This window comes from Chlamydotis macqueenii, chromosome 1 (genome assembly GCF_036417535.1).
Source record: "Chlamydotis macqueenii isolate bChlMac1 chromosome 1, bChlMac1.mat, whole genome shotgun sequence".
Taxonomy (NCBI): Eukaryota; Metazoa; Chordata; class Aves; order Otidiformes; family Otididae; genus Chlamydotis; species Chlamydotis macqueenii.
In genome coordinates, this window is record NC_141556.1 from 145968670 (window position 1) to 145995071 (window position 26402).

The 26402-nt window shown below is 40.8% G+C and overlaps 2 protein-coding genes across 5 annotated transcripts; one reads left to right on the forward strand and one right to left on the reverse strand.

The window, feature by feature from the left end:
- Positions 1–1844: 1844 nt before the first annotated feature.
- On the reverse strand, positions 1845–26378 carry MITD1 (microtubule interacting and trafficking domain containing 1). Of its 3 annotated transcripts, XR_015261308.1 has the most exons (9): positions 26175–26378; positions 25840–25941; positions 25595–25731; positions 25425–25511; positions 24637–24752; positions 23758–23818; positions 20973–21081; positions 10433–10540; positions 1845–1898 (listed from the first exon to the last, which is right to left on the reverse strand). XR_015261308.1 is itself a non-coding variant. In XM_086769277.1 (8 exons), the coding sequence occupies exons 1-8, from the start codon at positions 26326–26328 to the stop codon at positions 19766–19768; spliced, it is 798 nt and encodes a 265-aa protein (XP_086625403.1). In that variant the 5' UTR covers positions 26329–26378; the 3' UTR covers positions 19388–19765. The 3 variants fall into 3 exon arrangements, 2 of the variants coding, with proteins under 2 accessions (XP_086625403.1, XP_086625414.1); XM_086769277.1 differs by lacking the exons at positions 1845–1898; positions 10433–10540 and adding an exon at positions 19388–19797; XM_086769288.1 differs by lacking the exons at positions 1845–1898; positions 10433–10540; positions 20973–21081 and adding an exon at positions 21915–23670 and having other exon boundaries at positions 26175–26377.
- Positions 16734–19289, forward strand: LIPT1 (lipoyltransferase 1). Of its 2 annotated transcripts, none has more exons than XM_086769250.1 (2): positions 16734–16808; positions 17812–19289. In XM_086769250.1, exon 2 carries the CDS (start codon positions 18083–18085, stop codon positions 19202–19204), a length of 1122 nt encoding a protein of 373 aa, XP_086625376.1. In that variant the 5' UTR covers positions 16734–16808; positions 17812–18082; the 3' UTR covers positions 19205–19289. The 2 variants fall into 2 exon arrangements, with proteins under 2 accessions (XP_086625376.1, XP_086625385.1); XM_086769259.1 differs by lacking the exon at positions 16734–16808 and adding an exon at positions 16888–17033.
- Positions 26379–26402: the final 24 nt, after the last annotated feature.

Here is a 26402-nt window from a genome sequence, read left to right on the forward strand (position 1 = left end):
CCCATGATCCTCTCTACTTAAGAATGTCGAAGTCCAAATTGCTTACAAATCTTGCGCTTTTACTTTGTAGGGGAACACCTCATACTGACTTCCTTATAATCTTATATGGAAAAGCTGTCATTATTGCAACTAAGGAATTACATCCTAGGACATGGGCCTTTGCACAGTATATCTGCTCCCCAGAAGAACTCAGTTTTATCTATTTTATGTTTATCTAATCTCTCCTTCTCATCTTCTAAATGATAGGGTATTACTTTTACAGACTAAGATCACATTTCTTAAACTTTTTTGTGATCATCTTCTAAAAAAATCAATATGGCAATATGATTGCAGAACAACAAACAACTCTCTTGTCTTCTGGGATGATCTAATCTTCTCTCATCTGGGAAACGTGCACAATATGCCTTTTAATAACAGCACAGTGTGGAAATGGCTAATATCATTATGTTTGATCCTGCAGTCTTTATTACTTGCAAGTAGTCTCGTTAACACTGGTGATTGCTGAAATTACTTCTGTGGCTGTCCTCCAAATAAAGAATGAAGAATCAGGACCTACCAATTGAAATCAAGGCACTTGCACTGAAAAATATTCTTAAATTTATGTGACAGGTATATATTTATATTTTACTTTCTTTTTTTTACATTATTCATCAAAATACTTTTACAGGTTTTTTTTTTAAGCTACGTATTCCTAAAAAAGCAATATAAAATCATATTGCCAGCTCATATCAACACATTTTAGAAGGCAGTTAGGAGAACTCATATGGGTTATGCTATCTTTAATCATTACTCAAATATGAATGTTAATGTTTAGTAGTCAGGTTATCACAAACCAAATTCATATGAAGGAACTTACGTGCAAAATGTACATTTAAAACATTATCATGACAAATGTGCCTTTGCTTTCAAAAATAAACTGGAGACTTTTAAAAAAATATTTTATGAAGACAGCAAGAAGGATTAATCGATCAAAAATTGCTAATTTAAGTGAATTAAACAGGAATTACTTCTCTGTTTCCAAATACAGAATACAGATTTCCCAGATGATTTATAGTGGAGAATTTTATGTTCTCTCTTGCATTTAATGTGTGAGAATATAGAACATAGACAAATGTTATGACATAAAGTGCAGAAATTCTGAATAAGCTTAAGTGCTGATAACTATCACCAAACAATACTCACTTATATTAAAGAACTCCAAGTAGAAGCTTCGTGCAGTCTTAATAAAATTCTTAGAAGGTGAACACATCTCCAGTATGTATGGAAACATACAAAAAAATACATATCTTCATAGATGGATATCAAAACACTGGTATCTGCTGGCATTGTTATCTTCTTTACTCAAATTAGTAAGTCAGTCGGATTTGAAGAGGGGAAAAAAAACTCAAACTCTTCCTATCATGAGATGGCACAGCATGCTCTCAAGCATAATACTCACATAGTTCAGCAAAAATAGATCCAAATCATAGCACCTGAATAGAGACACTGTTTCCCCCAACAAAGTTTCATACTGTTATTTTCTTTCCCTTTTTTTCAGTTATATCAATAACCTTTTAAAATTATGCACACTCCTAAAATAGAAGCATGTTGTCAGTGAAGTCGATGGAACTTGTGGGGTTTTTCTGTTTACTAAGACAGCCCATCTCACACAATAATACAAGAGCTGGGAGAGGAGTGGGAGAGGAAGCGATCTAGACTGATTTCTTCCCACTGAACAACGTTTGTGATGGAGTGGAGGAGTGATGAAAAACCTGTGCAAGCATTTGTGAAATAGATTTAATGAAATGTAGCATTCAGTAGGGAAAAATGGTAATTAAATGAGCATTAAGCTTGAACTCTAACTCTCCAGATGGTGTGCAGAGTCTTCACAAGCCATTGTGAATATAATGTTATAAGTCCTTGAAACAAGAAAAAGAAAAGGAATCTAATTTGTTTCATGTTCAGTGAATACAGAAATACTTTCTGATGTTTCCATGTGCAAAATTTTAAGGTTTTGATTCTGAAAGCACTTTGAGCAGGCTTCCCAGCCTCCTCAACAGTTAATCCAGATCATACAATAATACAATAAAATCTAATCCTTCAATTAGATTTTATTGTACAAAAGTGCTATAATGCTCTTTAAAGTGAAAGGCAAGCTTTGGATTTCTATCACTTAAGAAAATTGGACAGAAAAGGTCTTTCCCACTAGGTCTGCAAGAGTGATATCCTTTTCACTTCACTGAAACAAGGAGTCTGGTGCAATGAAGACAGAAAGAAAGATGGAAGAATAAGAAAAAGTTATTGTCCAATTTACTTCTGATATCATATTCTCGATAAAATTAAAAGGTGACTGTCTGCCTTCTCTCCCATCACAGTCTGTCTGCTAAAATGGCACCAAAACAGTGGAGAGGAGGAAGGGTATTAATGGTGATTATATCTCATTATACTTCATGTACTGCAGAATCAGACATCAGCTGTGGAAGAAGCCTCTCTACCAATGAGTAGTTGTTTCCACAGTATATTTTTCAGTCCCTGGTAACTTGTCTTCAAGCAATTGAAAGATGAAATTTCACCTCCTGGAGGACTATTTCCAGTAGTATTCTGCTTTAAATCCAACAAGAACTTACATCTATTTTAAAAGTCTTAATTCTGCCATTCTGATGATGATTACACCCAAATATTTGCATTAATATTCTTGCTTTTACTTTCAGGCCATATTTTACATTGTTCTTTCTTTCCTTCTGGTCTCAGTTATTTTTTCTGAATCTTTCTAGATTGGGAGGGAAATTATTTCATCATTCATAAATACTTCAGACATTTATACTATTCCATCTTTTTCTTGATATTAAGTTATTGACATGAAATTTATCAAGAACTGTAGTATTCTGGACATTAGCACTCACCCAGACATAAGTAAATCAAATGTAAATCACTTACACAAAGCAGATAGATCCAGATTCAGATCTCTGCTCTATCTCAGGAGAGCCTTATCAAACAGGCCATTTTATTCATCACTGTAGCACTACAATACACAAACCTGATTAATTCTTTCCAATTAAGCTTTTAAAAGAGCACAGACTGCCAAAGTTTCAGTCTTTACTGCACAGGTTTATTTTTTTTCCCATTAAAACAATCCCAAACCATTTTGTATAAATAAGTAAGTCTGAAGCAACCCTGGTTCTTCCTACTTAGCAAAAAAAAAAAAGTAACAAAGACTTGGATGAGGAAAAAAGTTATGAATTATATTAGTATCTTGAGCACTCAAAAATGGAAAGTAATTAAGCTGAAAAAAAACTGAGTTCATTTGCATGCAAAAGCTACATTGATTTAACTGAGAAAGATTTAGCTTAAATCAGTTGAAGATTTGAAGCAAGCAACGTATTTATACCTGGCTCACATATTTAATTTTTAGTCCTTATTTAAACTCATTGTTCCCTAGGAATGTGCAAAAGCAGATCAGGCCACATAAGGCCAGCCAGGAGAAAAATAAAACAAACCAAAACCCCTCACAAAACCCAAAAAGCAAACAAGAAAGGAGTTAAATTCATAATCTAATTTGCAGAAGATTAGTCTTGATTTGGTATTTAGCCAGAAGTTTAGTAAATAGAAAGGAATTCTATCGCCTTGAGAAGGGAGCGATACAAATAGAAAAAGCACCATAATTGTTAGTATCAGTGTGGTGACTACATGGATTGATCCCTCTTTTCTTTCTACAGTATCAAAAATAGAAGCAAGTATTATGGTAATTAAAAGTAAATTAAACCGTTCCAAATGATATAATGCTTATTTCAACACATTTAAGAGCTACACTGTACTCAGACTAAGGAGGAGTAGACGCGGTTCTATCAAAGGAATGAAAACTCCCTCTACTTGTTATCAGGGACTGGCAATAGCTGCAAAATCACTGCCTTGCACAGCTGTGTTTCCCTACTAAGGGCACCAAAACCAGCTCACTGACCCAAGGAAACTTGCCTTATATTTTTAGGACCTATGTACTTAGAGTAGCCTTTGATAACAAAGATTAAGCAAGGGCCAAAGGTGGTAATCTCAGTTAATAAAGTATTAACAACATTCATATTGGAAGTACATAACCATCTCAAAAGCAGAAATCATCTCCTGCAAGTCAAGAATTGAGACTTTTTTCCCCGAAACAGGCAATTTTTTTTTATTGTGTGCTGCCATCAATCTACCAAAAAAGTGTGATGCAATGAATGTGCAGCTACCAAATATGAAACTCAGCTGAGACTGACACTGACAGAGGAGTAGCTGCATATTGTGGGGGCTCCGTTCCACTGATAGTTAAAAGGAAAGCTGGGCTTGCTTCTCGTCGGGGTTGCAAGTATTTGAAGGCTTTTAGAATACATTTATGTTTCTTGCAAAAAATGCACATATAGCGAGTAAAAACTATTCTGAAAACCACTACAAGAAGAAAGGCTGGACAGTTAAAATGAGAGATGAAAATATTTACATCTACACCTGCACAAAATGGTAGCAAGTCAAGTAAAGATTTTCTGTACAATTATTTCTATTGCTGTTTGAAGAATTTATGCCTATAGCATCCTAGTGCAAGTAGTTGCTATTAACCATGTAGTTTTGATACAGCTCAATAAAACAAAATAAAGGAGTATCATCCAGAGATTATGTTCCTGAATCTTCTTGCAACTCTTTTGGGAGCAAGATAATTTCATGGAATTCAGTCAATATTTCAATAAGAAATATCAGAGTTCATCCTTCCCCCCTAGCGCCCCCACCCCTCCCCTGCCTCATGTTTGGAACTTAAATGTTGTTAAACCACTTAGCTTTCCAGGAACCAGTGCGGAGACCAATCAGAAGATCGATGATGGGAATCATAGAATTGTTAGGGTTGGAAGGGACCCTCAAGGGTCATCTAGTCCAACCCCCCTGCAAGGAGCAGGGACATCCCAACTAGATCAGGTTGCTCAGAGCCTCATCCAACCTGGCCTTGAACGTTTCCAGGGATGGGGCATCCACCACCTCTCTGGGCAACCCGTTCCAGTGTTCCACCATCCTCATTGTAAAAAAATTTTTCCTGATATCTAATCTAAATCTACCTCCCTCTATTTTAAAACCATTAGCCCTTGTCCTGTCACAACAGGCCCTACTGAACAGTCTTTCCTGTAGGCCCCCTTGAGGTACTGGAAGACTGCTATAAGGTCTCCCCAGAGCCTCCTCTTCTCCAGGCTGAAAAGACCCAACTCTCTCAGCTTGTCCTCATAGGAGAACTGTTCCAGCCCTCTGACTGCTTTTGTGGCCATCCTCTGGACCCTCTCCAACAGGTTCACGTCCTTCTTATGTTGGGGGCTCCAGAACTGGACACAGTACTCCAGGTGGGGTCTCACCAGGGCAGAGTAGAGGGGGAGAATCACCTCCCTTGACCTGCTGGCCATGCTCCTCTTGATGCAGCCCAGGATGCAGTTGGCCTTCTGGACCGATGTTCTTAACATAGAGCTTAACTGATATGAGATTGTACGATTCTGGAGTTGACGCTCCTGTACAGCACGTCGCCTAAATAAACATTATTTTACAGTGAGACTAAGCACTTTTCAAAAATCATCAAAATGATGTCATAGTCATTGTCATAATTTTGTTTATGTTTAAGACTGTCAGCTTTTTTTTAAATTTTATTTAAAAAGAAGATGTGGTGCTCATCACATACTTACCTGAAAGACAGATTAGTGACTTTCTCTATATTACTCCCTTACTTAGATCGCGTTCAACATATCCATTGTCTCAATTTTCCCTAAAAGACAGAAGCTAGCCATGGTTGCTGAAGGTTAAATTCTAAAAATTGTAAAAATCTCCAGGCAGGAAGAGCCTCACTTTAAGGTTATTCATAAATCTGCAACATAAGGACAATCACTAAAGTCAGCAATGTAAGAACAGTGTTGCTTGGGATATTCTTGTGCTGTTTGAATTGGCAAGGCCAGAGGCCTATGGTCTACCTGAAGTGCCCCGAAACTGATGGATATTTAAGAGATGCTGGACTTCACAGTGGGAAAGTTGTAAAATGGTCGTCTAGTCATTTTGACTGCAAGGGGTGAGGATACTGGATCAATCCGTAACTCCTGCATCTGGGTGTACAGGGAGGAAGTTAAGTGGGATTGGATAATACACTGGAAAATTTTGGAGGTACATACTCATCTGGGATCCTGGTTTCAGGCTGCCAATTGCTTACATAAGGAGAATCTAGTCTGAGTTGGACTGGGAAACTACTAGGAAGGGTGGCTACAGCAGCCCCTGAGTTTCAGTGTATAACCCAAATAAAACACAGACAATGGTTCATTTATAAACGAACAGGTGTTTTTGGAGCATAGCACTGACCCAGGCTGGAAATAAAGGACTCCAAGTTCTTGCAAACCTTGCAAATGAAGGTTCAACAAGGACTGCCTGTATGGTATTGAACTGAAACTGACCCCAGTATGACTTAGCCATTACCACAGATCTACCTGTGGAGTGGACCACTGAAGCAGATCACCAAAACCTGCAGGAAGGCGATCAGATCCAGCACCAGCTCACGGAGCTGAATCTACAGGCAAGAGGACTCGCTCTAGCAGCAGGAGCCCAGTGAAACATTAATTGTTTTCCACCTAGCTACCAACATCCCATGACCTTGTGCCTGGGGAGGTATCATATGCACTATGAAGACTACAGAAGCAGACTTAATCTACATTGATTGCCAGTCTTACTAGCATCATTGCTTTTTAAGGGCTTTGCTATGCACATGCTGTACTGTCTTTAATGGTTGAGATGGTGCTGGCAATGGTGGGAAGTCAGAGTGCAGCTGCTTGCACCTCTCACAGGTAACATGGCCCTGTAGAATACCAAGTTTGGATATGAACGTAGCAAAACTGTGACCAATAGGGAAAAGTAACTATGGGCAGGTTTTTTCTTTGGGAGGACACTGGGGCAGAGAAAGGGATGCACAAAGGCAGCAAAAAGGGGAGTCAGGAAACAGAAAGGGATAAAAAGATATGCAAGTCGTGCTTGGGGCTGTCCAGGGGTACGTGATAGGTAAAGTCAGTCCCTGTGCTTGGTCACCACAGCCAGAACAGGACAATAAATCAAACCTGTTGTTGCCACATTAGTCCAAACTGCTTCCACAGTCAGGAGGGTGGGAGGGATGGGGAGGTGCTTTTCCTAACTGGTAAAGAAAAACTCAGACAGATGGAATTAAGTCTCCTGGTGTCACTGTGTTGGTGCTCATTCAAGGCCTGACAGTGTTCACACTTCCACCTCCTAATTTCAGGCATTATTTCATTCTACACCAAGGCAGTAAATCAATATGACTAGCTAAATCAGTGTTAAAACAGGGATATCATCTACCCACTTGTTTAAACTGATAACAAAAAAAAACCAGTCAGTACTGACATCTGCAGCTTCCATTATATACTATCGTGATACTGACTTTAATGATGGTGTTTTTCTTCCCTGGCTAATTTTCTGTTTTTCACTGGCCAGTATCAGAAAAATACATTGCCTGTAAGAAGCCAGCTTGGAGCTTTAATCCCTTTCCCTGCAAGCAAGAGAGATCAATACCTGCTCTTGTAAAGCATGATGTCCTGAGAAAAAAAAAACAGAAAAGAAATAAAATTCTTGTAACCTTTGCGAAACATTGAAGGGACAGTGTTTTGATTTTATGAAAAAGCAAAAAAGAAAACAAACGAAAAGTGCTCTAGCCTTTCAAAGACAGCTAAATCTAAAGTCAGCCTCAGATCTTTATAGAGACAGATTTTTTATAGACACATTTATATTTTTATGGAGAGTGCATTCCTCAGACATTTCAGTTGTAGCTACCTAAGATTTCTGCATATTGTTTTTGCAACTGACTTCCAGACTGCATAATGGAACCTAGCTTTGTTCTTTCCAAAATAATTCAGATAATTATGTTTGTAATTCTCTTGATGTAGAAGAGAAATTATCTTCAAGAATTAAAACTAGCGATCATTGCCTCAGCATAGACTCACTCTAAAATTTGTTTTGCTAACAAACTGTAAACTAAGTGTTGATATTATTGCAACTATAAACAACCACATAAGTAACAAGTTATCCTTAACTAGGAGAAGAGATTAAGTATGGAGGCTTATTCAGCTTTCTGCCAATGAACACTTCAAGAAGAACAATGAGGGTGGTGCAACACTGGAGCAAGTTGCCCAGAGAGGTAGTGGATGCCCCATCCCTGGAAACATTCAAGGCCAGGTTGGATGGGGTTCTGAGCAACCTGATCTAGTCGAAGATGTGCCTCCTCCTTGCAGGGGGCTTGGACTAGAGGACCTTTAAAGGTGCCTTCCGACCCTAACCATTCTATGATTCTAAGAAACACTTGCAATCCCTACCAGGGAGCACCCATACAGGAGATGGATGCACTCATATAGAGAGAGTAGAGAAACACTAGTCTGAAGAATATCGAGTTTCCTTTAAAAGAAAGGTAGTCCTGTATTAGCATACAGTCTGGCTCATTCTGATATTTTAGAGATACTTGCTACAATGAACTGTATACAGTTTGGGTTTATTTAATTCCACTAGTCACACTTGGAAAAAGTATCTTAAAATATAATAGCGTATTTCAAGGAAAAAAGTTATAAAATGCTCTCATGTTTGGAATGACTGAAGGCATAATGTCACACACAACTCCACAACATACCTGAAACATACCTAGAACTGAGCACTGTTGCAGATATCAATATAAGATAGGTTTGATGACCTATCAGATCCTTTCCCTATGTATCTTTTGTGACTATCTGACTATCTACATGTTGGAATATACTTTAATTCCCAGGCTTTCCTCAAGAGTAGCAATCTTCTTTCTTCTTCCACACAGTCTTGCAAAATTGCCTTCTCTTTTTTAAGTTGTGCAACCGTTTCTTTCAAAGCACAGGTCTCCTCTTGCTGTACAAGCCTTCGTCTTGAAAAGTTATCTGGACACAAGCAGAAAGGTCTCTTATTTCAACCAATTTGAAATAAAAATTCTTTTGATGCGCTTCTAAAGCATAAAAGGATAGGGCAAAAGCTCCCTTTCAAGAAAATGCTGAAGTATGTACCTTCTTGAAACATATAAATAATCCAACTAATACTTACAGGACTGTATTCTTCCTTAGATCAAGGCCTTAAATTACTCATCTCAAAACAAATCTATGTTTAAACAGCAAATGTTTAGATCATTAGAAATAACTTTCTCAGGTATTAGAACAATAAAGGCTTAAATAGAATTACAACAGACGGAAGCAATATGTAAACTAGAGTGTGTAATGACTGATGAAATAAAAGAGATTGACATCCTGATAATAGCCAGTTTTTCTGAAATTCTTTTTTTATTTATTTAAATTATCTTTACATAAAAGTGAGTAAGAATAATGCATTTATAAAATTCAACACCAATAAAAATTGCAAAGATAGTAATGAAAAAAGTAATCTACTCACTACAAAATCAAATTCTAAAAGATGTCTCTCCCTATCTTCATTCAGCTAATAAAGTGTTACACACTACATTTGCCTTTAAATGGTCAGAGAATCAATCCTTATATGATCTATATACATTGCATTCACAGAGCAGAAACACAGAAACCCTTCTTACAGTGAACCGTACATCTTACAAAAACCATGCAGGCTGCAAATTACTCTTTAAATATCAGTGTAATTGGGCTTATTCAATGATGCTTATTAACCATTTCCAGGAGATAAAACATCCAAAGTAAAATGATCTGTAGCTCAGTCTTTCAGGGACATCATAGCCCATATCCTTCACATATATTTCATGAAGGCCAGCAGAAATGTAGCACATCAAGTATCAATACTAATTCATCAATTAATCAATATACAATTAATAATTTTCCTGAAAAAAAATATTGTCTTTTAAAAAATAGTATATGGCCTTTTTGTAAGAAACCAGAAGCTGCTATTTTGGCACTATCAACTTATTTTAACATCCTAGTCTACAGAAGCATTACTGCCTCATAAAGCTTTTCAATTTTCTGAGTCCTCAGATTTCTAAAATCCCAGCATAATCAAGATACAGATACAGTGTGACGCAGAAACTCCATTGCTTGCACAGACTGATCCTGTAACGCACAGGAAATCAGTACCGCTGAATACTGAATTATGAGGTTCACTTGATTCTAATAAACAGAGAGCTTTCTTCAGGTACTACTAGTAGTGCATAAAAATACAATTACTTAGCAAGACCTGAAAGACGCTTTCTGAAAAAAAGCTTTCTGGGTGGGCTCTGCACTGTGACATTCAGTAGTAGTTAATTTTGCCACTTCTTCTGTTCAATGGGCATACAAATATATTAAGAAAGTCAGTGAAAAAAAAAAGAATTTATATTAATTGTATTTTTATTTTTATGTTTTCATCAAGCCTGATCCAGCTAATTGTCATGGTTTAACCCCAGGTAGCCAAGGAGCTGCGATGGGTGTACCGACTTCGGGCAGAGTACCAGCACACCAGCTTACCTAACCAGCTCGGTGGTCTCCATGCTGTCATTCTCTTTAATCTTGCTTTCAAAGATGATCATAATACCTGCTGTCCTTACAGGTGGGTATGACTGAAATGCAAGAGGCAAAACCAAGTGAGAGGTTACAAATAATCCTGAAAAAATCATTAACAAAAAAGGATGCACTGTAATATCATGTACGGAATTATCAGTAAAACTATTTTTCCATTAATTCTGATATAAATATTTATGAGCACTGCCTTCACAGAAATTTTAATTATTTCTGAATCCACTTAGTTTCATCTTCGGAGGTTTTTGTGCAATGCTTATCCATGAAAATTAACCTTTCAGATGTCAGGTTTATGACTTATAGCATAGTACCTCAATAAATGTTACTAAAGTCAATAAAAAGTGTTCATATTTATTTTTAGTTTTAAGTACAAATGAATATTGGGTGACCGGTTGCTGCTATATCTTTTTGAATGTTTTTTTTTGTTGGGGGGGCAGGAGGCTAAGGCAAACCTCTCCTCAAGTGACTTAATGTTCTCTCCAGACCTCAACAGATAAAAAGACGACCTCCTCAAATAATAGTTCCATTTGTCGTAGTTATCTGGGGATGGAAACAGGGAGTTGGGTGAATATCACAAACTGGCATACTCTGACATATACAGTAATACCTTCTATTGTTGGTTTGAGTGGAATTCTTTGGTTTTAAAGCACCCTCAGCTACCTTTAATTTAAACCTCCCTGGGCCCATCTACACACACGCACATCCGAAAGCTTCAGAGAAAGACAGAGAAAGGCACCACAAGCAATGCTGACAGGTCAGAAGATTTCAGAGACAAAGCCAAGCAGCCACTTGTCAGTCCAGCCCCAGGAGAAGGAGATGGGTATTCTGAAACTGCCACAGCTTATCAGCCAGGATGGACAGTGAGCTCCAATTAGGTTCAGCTCTTTCAGAAACTCAAGGCCAGGTTGGATGGGGCTCTGAGCAACCTGATCCCTAATCTAGTCAGGGATGTCCCTGCTTCTTGCAGGGGGGTTGGACTGGATGACCTTTGGAGGTCCCTTCCAACTCTAACCATTCTATGATTCTATGTAATATCCAAGGAGACACTTTTACACACAAAACTCTTTAACAGTTGCCATGGCTTGACAAGAACAAAACAAGTGTTAGATAAAAAAAACTTAATCTTGTGAAAATAGCCTTCCTTTAATTAAACCTTATCTTCTATCCAAAATCCATCTGATTTACATATATGTTTGCAAGATATTATCATCCAGAATAAATATAATCTTTAACATTACACTTGTTTCTTGATAGTGTCAACCATTAGCTTCACACATATGATAAACCCCAGTCTGAACTCATTCCTGGTTTTTAATGCAAAGACCAGCAGATGAACTGGTTTACAAACATTGCAAAGTTAAAATGTCAAGCTATTACAAGGCTAATCATGCTTTTCTTTATTCCATTGACAAAATAATATATGTAAAAAATGACTTCTTACATTTTTTTTCTATCCCAAAACAGGAGTTCTTAATTACAACACCTCTAGCTGCACATCTCTTCTTGGAATAGCACAGACAGGGATGAGAAGACTGGTGCCTTTGAAGAAAGCGGTGTGAAAAGGGTAAGGAGTGAATCCTGTGGCTCCTATTGCCTGCTCACGTCTGGCATGGATATAAAGTGGTTGAAAGAGCCTGCTTTAGGTAGTCCCAAAGTCAAGCTGAAAAACTAGAGAAAAGGTACTCTCTTTGCTGTTAGGCATTAGCACAAATTTTATATTCTGGAAACAGTGCTGGGGGAATGACAGGGGTTATTTTGCAAGCTGCCACTATTAAGCACTCATGGATAGAGCCCACCTTTTTGGGGATTAGGAGTGAGTAATACTCTGAAATATGATCCCCACCCAAAGACAGAAAAAAGTTGGAAGATTTTGCCTTCCAGAAAAAAAAAAAAACCAAACAAGAAAAACAGTCTTTTCCTCACCTCATCCTGGATTTTTTATAAGTCTTACTTTCTGATTTTGTTATGGTGGAAATCATCACAGAATATTCTGCATTATCATGTTTGTCTCCAAAAAAGATGTGAAAAGAGAGCATTTCAAGTTTTCATAACTTTATAAAAAGGATTATTCATGAAAATTCATTTTTTGAGTAAAATTGTATATTTTTAGTTGGCATTGTTCTGGTATGTCTATGGTTTTCTCTAAGTGACATATGGTGAGTTCTCTCTTATATGTTAACGCTGGTTAATGTTGTGCAGAACAGTTGCTTTGCTTTTTGTGTACCAAACAAAAATCTGTTGATCAAAGAAAGAATTAAACTCTCATAGACAAGATTATTTTCAAAAGCAAAAATAATAATTGCTGTGTTTTGCAGATATGTGATTTATAGGACTGTAGTTAAGATGTAAGAAATTTTAAAAGTCCAGTCCAGAAAGGTTATTTAGGTCCACAGAGACGACAGCTTTGCACCACCTCTCTTACATTAACCTCACCCTCCAAAACTCACAGCTTCCTACATAACGCAGTCCTCACTAGACTGAGCAAAGACAGAAGTGAATCATGGTGTGTACATTTTATCCATTGGGAAAGTATCAGATATCACACTTGGAATTTGGGATAAATTAGGCCAGATATGGAAATATTATAGTTTGTTCCAAATTACATGGATTGTTGGGGCTAGGGCAGGCATCAAGGGTGTGTTTCTGTAACAGGATGCACGGCCTGTTTAAGGAGTCAGAAGGGCACTAACCCTGTTAGCCAACGTAACATGGCAGAGATGTTTTCTTGTGTTGATGTTAATTTGATAGACTTGCTCCTTTCCTGTGTTTCCAGTGGAGGAAAAAACCCCACATTTTTATTTTAACCTTTTTAGTAGAGTAGTCACTGAGCTGGTTGATGAGAAGTTCAAGCAATTTACATTGACAGCCATGTGAATGCAGGACAACATGAATGCAGAATTGCCTTTGGGGTAGCTGGTCCATAAGACCTGGAACCACAGCAACAGAATAAGTCCATGAAAAGTCCATTACTGGCCCATGAAAAACAAAGACGTCCAATGGTGACAATGTTCTAAGGACTCACAGAAAATGGGGAAAATATCTCTAAAATGAGTTGGGAGAATGCTGTATTTCTGGAGACTTATAAAAGTTTGAGATTTATGATTAGTACAGAAGAGCTAAGGTGACCAAAGTACCTCTTACTGTGGCAGTCCGGCTGGCAAATGGGACATTCGAAGTTAAGTTTAAAGGGGTACTATGTTAGTCAATCCCACAGGGAAGAAGATGGCACTGTTACAACTTTGTTTAACCTCTCTTCTGGTAACACAAGCCTTCTTCCCCTCTCTGGCCTCGTTATATTTTCATGCATAATTCAGCTCCTGCTAGAGCAAATGAAGAAAGTAATAAATCCTCTTTAGGCTGCTGCCCAAGGCTCTGTGAAAATTAACACTGGCTATGCAGATGGACGTTTGCCTCAGACTTCCATCACAGGAGAGCAGCCCAACAGCTTTGGGATTCCTGTGCACAGCGATTAAACCCAGAGTTGCACTCCTGAGAGAAATACTGGAATAAGTGTCACTAAGGTAGCTTTTGCTGGATTCTGCCATGGGACAATTCTATATTCTGATATTTTATCTATCTCTATCAAGATCTTCTGCTGGCTTATCATGTAACATCATCCTGTTTATAAATTGATACTTTTTGCTTATTGCCAGAATATTTCTAGTTATCTTGCAGTTTGTGTTCAACAATAGCCACTTTTTAGGGAAGTTATTTATTGCTGCATGTCTGTTTTATACTTCAGCACATCAGAAACACATAGCATTTTTACCTGTCCACCTTGTATTCTGCACACTTTATATTTTTAGTAAATTCCGGTTCTAATTAAAAGAGCAGAGAGTTGCCTTGGTTAGGCCCTTAGTTTGCAACTTGAAAAACACTGAGTGCGTCAGTTCACAGTATGTTTTTAGAGACACCTTGTGGCAAAAATGAAGGAATGACACATTACGAATTTCCAAGAGTTAAAGGCCATAATAGAAACAAATGTTTGGGTTTTATTAACATCAAAAGCCCAACAAGATGTTTTTCACTTCTTCTGACCAATGTTACAGTGCCCAGGTTCACTTTTCCATTTTGTCAACTGCCTTAAAAGCTGATCTTCCAATATTTGGAACACTAAATGAACACATCTTTACAGACAAATTCCACATACTTTTCCCCTATGCATTACAGAATAGTTCACCCCAGTGAAAAGTTATCACCAGTCTAGCTTAGCAACAAGTTATGCCCATTTCAAACTGCTTAAAATAATTACCAACTTTTTTCTTTTTCTTTTTTTTTTAGTATGCCAAGTGCTGGGGCACACATAATGTCAGGCTCCTTTTAGTCTGTTTTTCCCACTAATCACCACCAGCACATATGGTTTGTTAGTTTTTAGTTGCCCTACTACACCCACACATTTCTTTAAAGAGTTTGATAAGGAAGAGTCTCGCTCTTAATGACCCAGTTCTTCAGTAGGAAGCAACCCCAAGTTCACCTCTTTAATCTCTGATGCCTTTCACCCTTTATCCACCTTCTCTTCTCCTTCTCTTTTTAGGGAATATAGCTGTTCTAGTACTGTCTCTTAAAGTATAGGCAATTCAGGCCACATCATAAACAGTTTTCTTTATTGGTAAAGCAAACATAGGAAGACCCCTTACCCAAAGCCAAATTGCTTCCCCAAATAATTTCACTGTGTCATCTGAATAAGGATATTGACTTGGTGTTTCTTCCTAAGCCTCCTATTCCTAGAACTGAAAGGAGGAAAAATTAGCAGTAACTGCTCCTCTTCAAGAGCAGTAGCCTATGTGAATTATCACAACCCACTGTCCCACCCTTATTCTCTACAATTCTTTCTTATCTTGGGACTCCAATATTGAGGAAGAACGAGAAATAAAATAATGTGATGTATACTTTATGAATACATGTAAACCAGCAAGAGGTATATAGCACATACTTGCCCATATAGGTACTACTGTGGATCAAAACTTCAACTCGTAGTGCTGAGCACTGGCCCACAGTGTAAATTTAAGTATAAACAACAGCTTTTGAAGAAGAGTCCAGTGGACTTTAAGAAGGGCTTAAATCAATGCAAATCTGAAGACAATCTGCTGCGCGAAATACCTCTTCAATTATCTAGTCTTTGATCATTTCCAGGTTGTTAATGAATGATGCTATCAACATTTAGTTTCTGTCCCTTTATGAATGCCACGGATAGTTTATATGTATTTCACAAGCCTCTGTTCATTTCTGTTAACGTGTGCAGTCTTGCTTTGCACTCACAAAAGCTTCTGGCATCCAGAACATCCTGTGGTGAGGAACTGCACAGCTGGGCCATTCAGGAAGAATAATCCATTTTATCTGTTGTGCATCTGCTTCTTGCTGGCATGATCTGACACTTCACAGTTATCATGTTGGCAGAGGCAGTAAAGATCAACACCAATACCACTAACCATTTTACAGTCTGTTAGAATCATAGAATAGTTTGCGTTGGAAGGGACCTTTAAAGGCCATCTGGTCCAACCCCCCTGCAAGGAACAGGGACATCTCCAACCAGACCAGGTTGCTCAGAGCCCCGTCCAACCTGGCCTTGAACGTTTCCAGGAATGGGGCATCCACCACCTCTCTGGGCAACCGGTTCCAGTGTTCTACCACCCTCAGCATAAAAAAATTTCTTCCTTATATCCAGTCTGAATCTACCTCCCTCTATCTTAAAACCATTACCCCTAGTCCTGTCACAACAGGCCCTACTGAAGAGTTTCTCCCCATCTTTCCTGTGATCCCCTTTAGGTACTGGAAGGCTGCTAATAAGGTCTCCCCAGAGCCTCCTCTTCTCCAGGATGAACAGCCCCAACTCTCTCAGCCTGTCTTCTTACTTCTCACCCTAGGTTTGGCTTGTGGGTTTAAGGTTTTGGGGTTTTTTTTGGAGGGGGGGTTGTTTTTTGTTTTTGTTTTGTTTTGTTTTGTTTTTTTAACCAGGCTGAAGAGCCGTAACTTACTCAGCTGCACAGCAGCTGCTCATTCCCGCTTCTCCTCGACTTCCCCCGGCCGCACCACGTCCTGCCCGCGCCCTGAGAACCGGTACCCGCGCTGACCGCCCCACAGCCCCGCTTACCGTGGGCCCACCCGCTCCCCTCAGCTCTCACCCCAGCGGCCACCGCCGCTCACAGACCCCCCGGCACCCTACCCGCCTTCACTCCGCGTCAGGCACCGCGGGGGTGCCGCCCCGCCACCCCTGACCCCGGGAAGCGGAAGGTGCTCGGGAACCCACGGACGAGCGGTCGGCGGCGTTCACGGGCCTGCGCGCGCCACCTCGCCCCTGCCCTCCCCGCCGTGAGTAGCGGCGGGCGCCCCGCGCGCGCAGGGTCGGCCGTTGCGGGGGGTGGCGGAGCGGTGGCGGGGCAGGGGCTGCGTCGCCGCGGGGGAGCCCCCGCCGAAGGGACGGGGACCGCTGCCGCTCGGACCGCCGTACGGCGAAGGGCGGCCGGCGAGCGAAAGCCGCCGCGGCTGAGGGCGAAATGGCGCCCGGGACGGCAGCAACGGATGGTACCGGCTCCGGTAACGGCGCGGGGTTTGCCTCGCCTTTCGGTCGGGCGGTGCGGGCCCCGTGGCAGGCAGCTGTGCGCCTGGCTGACTCGTCACTGAGCCAACCAGCTCGTCAAGTTGTTGTGCTGTCTTTTGTTATCAGATCAATGGAAGAAAATTACTAAAACTGGACTGCTGGCCGCACCTCGAGTATTGTGTTCAGTTTTGGGCCCCTCACTACAAGACATTGAAGCCCTGGAACGTGTCCAGAGAAGGGCAACAAAGCTGGTGAGGGGTCTGGAGCACAAGTCTTATGAGGAGCGGCTGAGAGTTGAGATTGTTTAGTCTGGAGAAGAGGAGGCTCAGAGGAGATCTCACTGCACTCTATAGCTTCCTGAAGGCAGGTTGTGATGAGCAGGGGTTTGGCCTCTTCTCTCAGGCAACAAGCAGGACCCGAGGAAATGGCCACAAGTTGTACCAGAGGAGGTTTAGATTGGACTTGAGGAAAAACTTTTTCTCCCAAAGAGTGGTCAGGCACTGGAATGGCCTGCCCAGGGAGGTGGTGGAGTCGCCGTCCCTGGCAGTGTTGGAGGCGGCTTGATGAGGAGCTACAAGATATGGTTTAGTAGCTGTGGCAGCAACGGTAGTGGGAAGACAGTTGGACTAGATGATCTTATAGGTCCCATCCAACCATGTGATTCTATGATTCTATGATTCTAAGTTTAGCAAAATACACAAAATTGTGTTAGCAAGACTGTATTGAGTGAGGGGAAAACACACTTTAATTCAATTTCTTCCTTTGGTCTTTTAGGCACCAAGGACTGTGAGGAGAAGCTACTCTGACAACCCCAGCTGTTATGTTAAGCACGCATCAGGGTTTGAATGTTATCATTCGCTTCCAGAGGATAAACGTGCCCTGTAACTCGCATCACTTCAGGAGCATTGCTACTTTGGGGAGAGTATGACTGCGTCACGACTGCTACGAGCATTTTGTTTCTGCCACAACAGCGGGTTGTGCGCTTGCCACATTCAGCTTTGCCAGATCAAGCATTCCTTCCATCTACTGTCCAGTTTTTAAAAACATGGTACTCCAGTCATCATTAAAAAACTGCCTTCATCTCTCCTGCATCCTCAGGACTCCAAAAGCTGGCTTCAGAAGCACAACTAGTGGAGGCCTCATTATCCAGTCTGTTTCTAACGATGTTTACCAAAATCTAGCTGTGGAAGACTGGATCCATGACCACATGAATTTAGAGAACCGACAGGTCCTTTTCCTTTGGAGAAACTCCCCTGCTGTGGTAATAGGGAGACACCAGAATCCCTGGCAGGAGTGCAACCTCAGGCTAATGAGGCAAAAAAATATAAAACTAGCCAGGAGAAGAAGTGGAGGAGGGACAGTTTACCATGACTTGGGCAATATCAATTTGACTTTCTTTACAACCAGAAAAAAATATGAACGAATGGAAAACCTGAAACTCATTGTGAAAGCCCTGAAAGCCTTGCGCCCCCAGTTAGATGTACATGTCACTGACAGATACGACATCTTGCTAGACAGGCAATACAAAATCTCAGGTACTGCTGCAAAGCTGGGCAGGGCAACTGCTTATCATCACTGTACCTTACTCTGTAACGCAGATAAGTTTGTTTTATCTTCTGTGCTAAAGAGTCCTTATAAAGGGCTAAAAAGCAATGCCACTCCTAGTGTGCCTGCCTCAGTGAGAAACCTCTTTGAAGAGGATCCTAGTTTAACTTGTGAGATGCTCCTGGATGCCATTGCTGAAGAATATGCAACCCAACACCAAATAGATCATCGTGTCACCTTAATAAATCCAGCTGATGAGACTGTGTTTCCTGGAATTAGTAAGAAAACAAAAGAACTACAAACCTGGGAATGGGTATACGGAAAGACGCCAAAGTTCAGTGTTAGCACTTGTTTTAACATGGTCTATAAAGATTCCGTTCTTGACGTTAAAGTCGATATGGATGTAAAGCACGGAAGGATTGAAGACTGTAACATTGATCTGCCAGAGCAGTGGCTGCCGCCAGCGCTGTGCAGTGAACTGGTGAAGAGCCTTACTGGCAGCAGGTTTTCCCCAGATGAAACAAGTACACTAGCAGCAACGTTACTAAGAGTGTGTCCACACGATGATGAGTTGCACAGCAGGTGGAATCTGCTATGTGAGAATATGGTAACATTAATGTGACTGGCAATTTGAAAACGTAAGCTAAATTTCTGCTGCTTTTTACGTTAATTTATTGGAAATAAAACATTAATTTCTACAAGATGAATTTTTCTCATTTTTTAGTCATTAAAGCTGTTTAATCCTGTGCTTTTCCTTAATATTACCTACTGGTAATTAGATTTCCCACTGCCTGCACCTGAGGTTCCCAAACTGTAGGATGTAAGCCAGTGTAACAGGCTGCAGCCCTGTGTCACTCCAGGCTGACAGACATCCTCGCTGCTTAAACCAGAGAAAATGGCAGTGGCATCCCAGACTGGCTCTGTAGCAGAGAAGGTACAAATGGCTGACGCAGATGGGATGGGGTAAGGGAAAGCTGCGGCTGTGCTGCTGCCCTGGATCCCCCAGCCTGCATCCCACTCCTTGCAGATGGTAGCTCAAAGGCCACGTCCCCTGAGCTGTGTGGAGAGGGATGTCCCCCTGGTTTCTGGTTGAAAGACCTTTCTTGCAGAGTGCTGGTGACTCTCTCCCTCTGCTGTACAAACATGGTAGTACGCTAAGTTCGCTGCTGTGTAGTGAATCAGTTCAGCAGTTCCACCCTGGATTAGGGCTTTTGCCTGTGCATGTGCAAAAGTCGGGGAAAGGATTAGGAAGTTCAGCGTGGGTGTTTATGTGATGAGAGCAGGAGAGGCTACCTACAGAGGACCTATGTGCTTTCTTTGTCCCTGCGCTGTCTGGCACAAAGCTGGGAGTTGCTGTGGCCATAGGTACTGGTATCTAAGCTAAAAGTGGGAATACTTCTAGGAAATACACTTGCAAATACAGATCTAGGAGAAATGGGTTCCTTACGTTAGCACCACGAGAAAATTTGCTACTGAAAGGCAATAGTGAACTGAAAATGACAGTTTTCATATTAAATAAAAATAATAGCTCAGTATAAAGTAACATTATGAAAGGAAGGCTCAAGATACATTTCACTGTTGTTGCTGAATAAACAATGCAATTTTGATCAGGTCAGAACAGAAGCAGTTTATTGCTACAGCTGTAGGAGAGAACGCAGTGCAGCAGTGAGACTCCACTGACGTGAATTCTGCCCAAATGAGGCGGTTACAGAGTTTATATACCTTTATGTTATACAACTCTTTCTTCACCAAACTGTCCCTTGAATAGTAGAGCTAGTTAAATTTTAAGTGGGAGGTTCATCAAGCAAAAAAAGCCATAAATTCACCACATGGAGATGTAAACACATCAAGGTAAATTCCACTCAGGGCACAATATATTGCTCATCCCAATTTATTAAGTCTTTTCCCAGAAAGTTAGCTGGGGTGGTGGGACTTAAAAAGGAAGCATGGTACCCAGAAATGAGGCGGATAGTTACAAAGGGCTTGTTACCAGATGACATATAGGTGGTCCTGAAATACCAACAGCGTTTATTTCTTCTGAGATAAGGGAACTGGCAGGAGAATCAGAGGCACATAAAGTGGACTGAGAAACGCCAGTATCAATTAGGCAAGAAACAATCTTGCTGTTAATAGGGCAAGATAACTAAGGACCAGTCTGGCCTAACGAAAGTAAAGGAGCAATGGTGTTTAAGTCCTTGGGGCTGTCCTTGATCACATTTCTGAGGCTGTGGCATGAAGGAAAAGTTGGGTGGAAAGTTAGGGTGACCGAATCCTGCTGGACTTAAAAGACTTACGATTATGTTTGTAAGGACATTCTGACTTCCAATGTCTTTGTCCATCCAGACAACCCTCAACTGCAGCTCCAGCAGGAATTTCAAAAGGTCCCTTACCTTTCTGAGTGGCATCGAGGGGGTTTCGAGAGGGATCAGTCTGTGGTCCTCTCAGGTGAAGCAGGACGGGTGAATCCAAGTCACAGCACCAAATTCTGTCGCTGAATAACTGAAAGGCAATTTTGATCAGGTCAAAACAGCAGCAGTTGATTGCTATGGGAGAGAACACAGAGCAGCAGAGACAAGCCTCTGCTGACAGGATCTCTGCTGAAGTGAGGCAATTACAGAGTTAATATGCAAACTATCAAATAAGCTGGATGTGGCAGGTAACAGCAGACCGAGATTCTTTGGATAAGGAGGATCTAGACACTCAGTTTAGGAAGCCCTGGGCAGTATATCCTTATATGAATACTTCACTCCTTTGCTAATTAAATTGTGCAGATGAGACCATTAGTTGCAAATATTTCTGAACAAGAGAGGTGTTACTATGTTACTCGCACACTGTTGTCTTTAAAAGATGCCTGGTTGACCAGCACTCAGTAGGAGGAAGTCAGATGGCAGAAGCAACCTACCTTCAGCTAAGGGGAGCAGTCAACAGGGCTGACTCCAGCCCTCGGCTGGGACTGGCAGTCACACTAGGACTGAACGGCTCTCGGTTGACTCCAGCCCAGAAGGTGACTTAAGCTCGTCTCCACAGATGATGCCACAAGGGACAGTCCTGGCTGCACAATCCAGGTGATGATCTGACTATGTAAGTGAGTGGTAGCACAGAACATGGCCTGAAGTCAGAAAGATGATTGTAGAACTGTATTCGTAAATGGTCTGATAATTTTTTTTCTCCATTCATTGATGCCCATTCCTCTCTACAAAGCTTCACATTTGGGAAGCTTACTGTATTTACAGTGAACCTTCTCTCAAACATGACTGATCTATAAGGCATTACCCAGCTTCCTCAAATTACGCCATGTAGTGCAGAGAAGAATTCAAACAGATGACTAAAACTACAAATAATAAAAAATAACTTTTATTTCCATTTTAAAAAGGCATATAATATAGACAACTGAACAAAACTGATGACAGTGACCAGAAACCTAGTATCACAGCAGCAAGCCGGCGAAGCTTCTATGGAATGTCTAGGGGGACCGACTGGTAGTACAGAGCTTCTGTGGCACGTACATTATTCTTTTTGCTGATGTACCGCTGACAGGCTGAGACATTATTATGCAAAAGGATAAAGAAGGCAAACTGTGACCCAGAGAACGAGGCAAAGACCAGCTCTGTTTCTTCTTTATAGCTATGGAATAGATTTGTTGTGTTAGAGGCAAGACTAAAAGAATAGCAGCATTAGATGACACAAGGTGAAAGAAAAATAGAGCAAATAGTAAAAAAGGATAATGGAATACACCAGCCATCAGGAAAAAGAAACATAGGAGAGAGAAAAAGTTCTAGCAATGAACACGCTACTAGAATATGGAGGTATGTTTTATCACAAGATGCAGACAACATAAGGCACCTGTCAGTCCTGAGGCTGCAAAGATTTTGATGGGATCTGCAAAAGAGGCCACTGCCTGTTCTTCATGTCAGAATATACAACTTTGATGGATTCTTGCTGACAATGATCAAGAACTCTTCTATTAGAAGAAAAAGAAGCAGCAGCTCAAGTGATACCTTCTGCTTTCCAGAGAATGAAGGGAAGAGAAGAAAATATTTTATCTTTTTTTCAATTAGTATATTCCTTAGAATCATTATTAACAAGAAAGTTTCAGGGTATCCAACCTCTGGAAGAATTTTAAAATGAATTATTATATTTTTAGGGGACTATCTTAGCAGCAGGGAAACAGCTTACTGCAGCTTAAACTGGCATGACTAGTTGGAAGGTCATTAAAATTGGGAGTCAGGGAAAAAGACTGGGAGAGGATCATACAACCTTTTCACACCTAATGCAAAGGACGGAAATCAGGTACATGACCATACATCACAGAATAAGAAAACATATAGGGGTTCCAGTGAAAAAATACAGCTGTTTGCATCATTTCCACCCCAAAATCCATAATGCAGAGACACATAAGACAACTGTAAAATGTCTGTATACTGAACACTACAATGTTTGTATGCAAGGAGCTTGGAAAATGGAATGTTACATTTGGGATTACTAGTGAAGTCTGTGAAATCAGCTGTTATGGGATTGACCAAAACACAGCAGAACAGTAGTCATGACTAGAATAAAGGAATTAAAGGAAATAAATAAGGTGGCTTATAAAATAGGATATCTGGCAGCCCAACTTCAAATGTTTGAGAGATGGTCAATTAAAGATAGAAAACCCAAAATTTGCTCAAGATAGAGTTAATAGTAAAAAGAGAAATGACAGTAAAGAGGCCTTCGAGAGACGGTATTGAGGGTCTGTTATGAAATCAAGATGAAATTTGGTCATGGAGTGTATTAATTAAGATTATGGGAGAAGTACAGTGGAGGAATTGAACAGTTGTGTTTTCTCAGACTGAAAAGTCTCAAATATTCTTAAATCTAGAGATTATAAAAGCTGTGCTGGACTAAGTACTTAGAAGAGTTGCTTCTGAGGGTGGACAGCTGGACTCAAGCAGCATCTTCCAGTCTCGCATTTTTATGCTTATAAAAACTCTCATTAAAAGCAGTCATATCTGATCACATTTTCTTTGTATGTTTAGTATGAAAGACATCCACTGTTGTTTCATGACAAGGTCGCAAGTCAAAGTCACAGTATCCAATGCTGAAACGACCCTGCAGAAATTAACAGAATTGACATGGTGAACACAGAATGAGCTCTTCTACAGTACAGGTTAATTAAAAAGGTCAAAGCATTCTTACCTGTGGTTTCTTAAAATAATCAAGACCCCTTCCAATCTTAATCATCCATCCATTGTTGAATCTGTTTTAAAAATTCACAAATTTGAATACTATGAGCATGTTGAATAAAAAAAGTTATATTCACATGACGCACAAGTTCCTTGTTTCAATCAGAGTTATTTCCTCGTGTTGCCAATACCTGTGTGCACCATGGAAGACACTGTTCTGTATGAAGAGATATCTACTGCTATGTTCACAGTCAGAACACATGAAACTATGGAGGGCTGATTTTATCCAGTGAGGGCCACTGCCTTCCACTTTGCTAACCACAGCTGTAATCAGAAGTTGTCTCAAAAGTTAGGGTTAAGTAGTTTGACTTCAAATAACTGCCTCTCCTGGTTCTGGCTAGGATAGAGTTAATATTCACCTGAGCTGGGAGGGGAACTGGAGCTGGTGGCCCCTGTGGCTGGGGGACACAGCTGGGATAGTTTACTAATTAGCCAACAGCTGGGGTTAATTTACCCAAATTAGCCAAAGGGCTATTTCATCCCATGTGACATCATGCTCAGTATATAAGTGAGGAGGGTGCTAATGAGAGTCTTCTGCTACGTGGGAAAAACCTGGGTGTAGAGATTTGTTGTAAGCCATTATACTGTATTTGTTTTCCATCACTGTTTTGTTTTCTTCTGTTATTGCTGTTAAACTTTTTGTTTGTTTGTTTGTTTCATCTCAACCCACGTGTTTTTGCTGTTCTTTGTTTTACCAGTTCTCCCTTCTGTCCCACTGGAGGGTGGGGGGGGAGCGAGAGAGAGACTGCGTAGTTTGGTCCCGATGGGGGCTGAACTATGACACTGCTGTTCACTTTTTTTTAATTATTATTATTTTTTTTATATCACCCACCTAATTTCTCGATCATGTATTGAAGATGAAAACGCAATATTCAGTGTTACTCCATAGTTCTTCAATGATTGTTGTATTTCTTCTAAGCCACTTATCTGCTGACTCCTCCCACTACCCTGTTAAAAGTAAAAATAATGTGGCATTGGTTTGGGGGTTTTTCTTAACCATATATTCTACTTCTGGCCACCTCTTCCTAAACTCACCAACAAAATGTTTTTAGTAATAACTTAAACCAAAAGAAAGCGACTTGGATGAAGGCAGATTCACAGTTTGAAAGACAGGATAAAAAGCAGACAGATTACAGGTATACTTGCTAAGGAGTGTGGAGGAGGAGCTTGCTCTCAGCCTTTTGAAACTAGATATGAATTACTATTTGAGCCAAAATAAATGCAGTGATAGTTTGAGAGGTTTTAGCTCATCAAAGCCTCTAAAATGACAACTATATGCATCTGTTGGAAGAGAAAAAAATATATATCAACAAATGCTTTGGTTTTGATGACATTTTCCAAACAAAAATTTCACAAAAATATCCTTTCCATTTAAGATCCTACTTGCCAAGAATTTGTTAAGAGTTATAAGACAACTCTGAACTTATAATATTACTTATTTTCAACTATCACATTTTTTTTTCTCTTAATCTGTGTTTTCTACCAAAGGCATCAGAGCCTCTGTCTAACAAGTAGTGGTAAGTAAGAACAAATCTGTATTTAAAAATAACTATTATATATATGTTTGGATATGGCATCACCTTAGTACGGGGAAACGGAAACCAAAACCTAGACACTTACTTCATCATAAGAAGTGAGGAGGTGGATTGTTTTCACTTTGCACGGCCCCTTAACTAGCATCTCGCAGAATCGTAGGAAGTTATACAACTGTAAAAGTTTTATTTAATTTAGTAACTTGGAATTTTTTTTAGTAGTTACATCTGTAGCAGTTACACCGAATATCTACTTGCCTGATGAACGTGCCTAACGTATGGGTCCTCCACCCAAACTTCAGAAACAATCTCAGTAAGGTACTCTTGGAAAAGCTTTTCGTAACTGAAACCTGTTGCGTTTTCCTCTATCCTGATTTGCTTATGGTATTTGCCATCTGAAAAGAAAAGATCATGGCATAAATCCAGCGTTAACCACCTTGCCTGCAAAATGTTCACATAACAACAGCTATTTAAACACGGACGGGCACATCACAGCTCTGTACCTTGTTTCTCTTTTTCAATGTGTTTTTTAATGTCCTCAGCTCTGGTCATGTACTCGGATATTTTCTGCCGGTAACGGTGCTTTTTGGCCTCATCTTTCGTGGCTGTGGATCAGAAGCACACAGGCCCGTTCTCCTCAAGGCGGGGAGCTGGGCCCTGCCTGCCCCCCGGCCAGCTTTCCCCTCCCTCCCCGTGAGGCGACGGGGGACCGGGGCCGGCCCCGGGCAGCAAGCACGGCTCGTGCCTCCTCCAAACCGCCCCCGATACAGCCGAGGGGGGTGTCCAACCGCCCCAACGGTTGTGGTAAACGGCTGCCAAACCGCCCCTCGCCCGGTACCTTTGACCACCTGCAGCAGGAGGTCGATACCCTCCTGGTAGCACACCAGCGACTCCTGAAACCGAGACGCCAGGTCCAATTCCACCGCCCGCTTCACCGTCTCCGCCCCGGCCCGCTCCAGCGCGGCGGCGCCATCGCCCCCCGCCCGCGACATGGGCGCCGCGGCGGGGACGGGGACGGGGACGGCGACCGGCACGGTGCGCCCGCGCCTCCGGGACGGTTGGTGGG

What these genes read in the sequence shown, in the direction of transcription:
- MITD1 (XM_086769277.1), bottom strand. Translation starts at nt 26,328, where the DNA reads ATGTCGCGGGCGGGGGGCGATGGCGCCGCCGCGCTGGAGCGGGCCGGG. An exon ending in TCCTCACTTCTTATGATGAA is followed by an intron (nt 24,753 to 25,424) that starts GTAAGTGTCTAG and finishes TACTTTTAACAG; the next exon opens with GGTAGTGGGAGGAGTCAGCA. An exon ending in CCTCGATGCCACTCAGAAAG is followed by an intron (nt 19,798 to 20,972) that starts GTAAGGGACCTT and finishes GCACATGCACAG; the next exon opens with GCAAAAGCCCTAATCCAGGG.
- LIPT1 (XM_086769250.1), top strand. Translation starts at nt 18,083, where the DNA reads ATGGTACTCCAGTCATCATTAAAAAACTGCCTTCATCTCTCCTGCATC.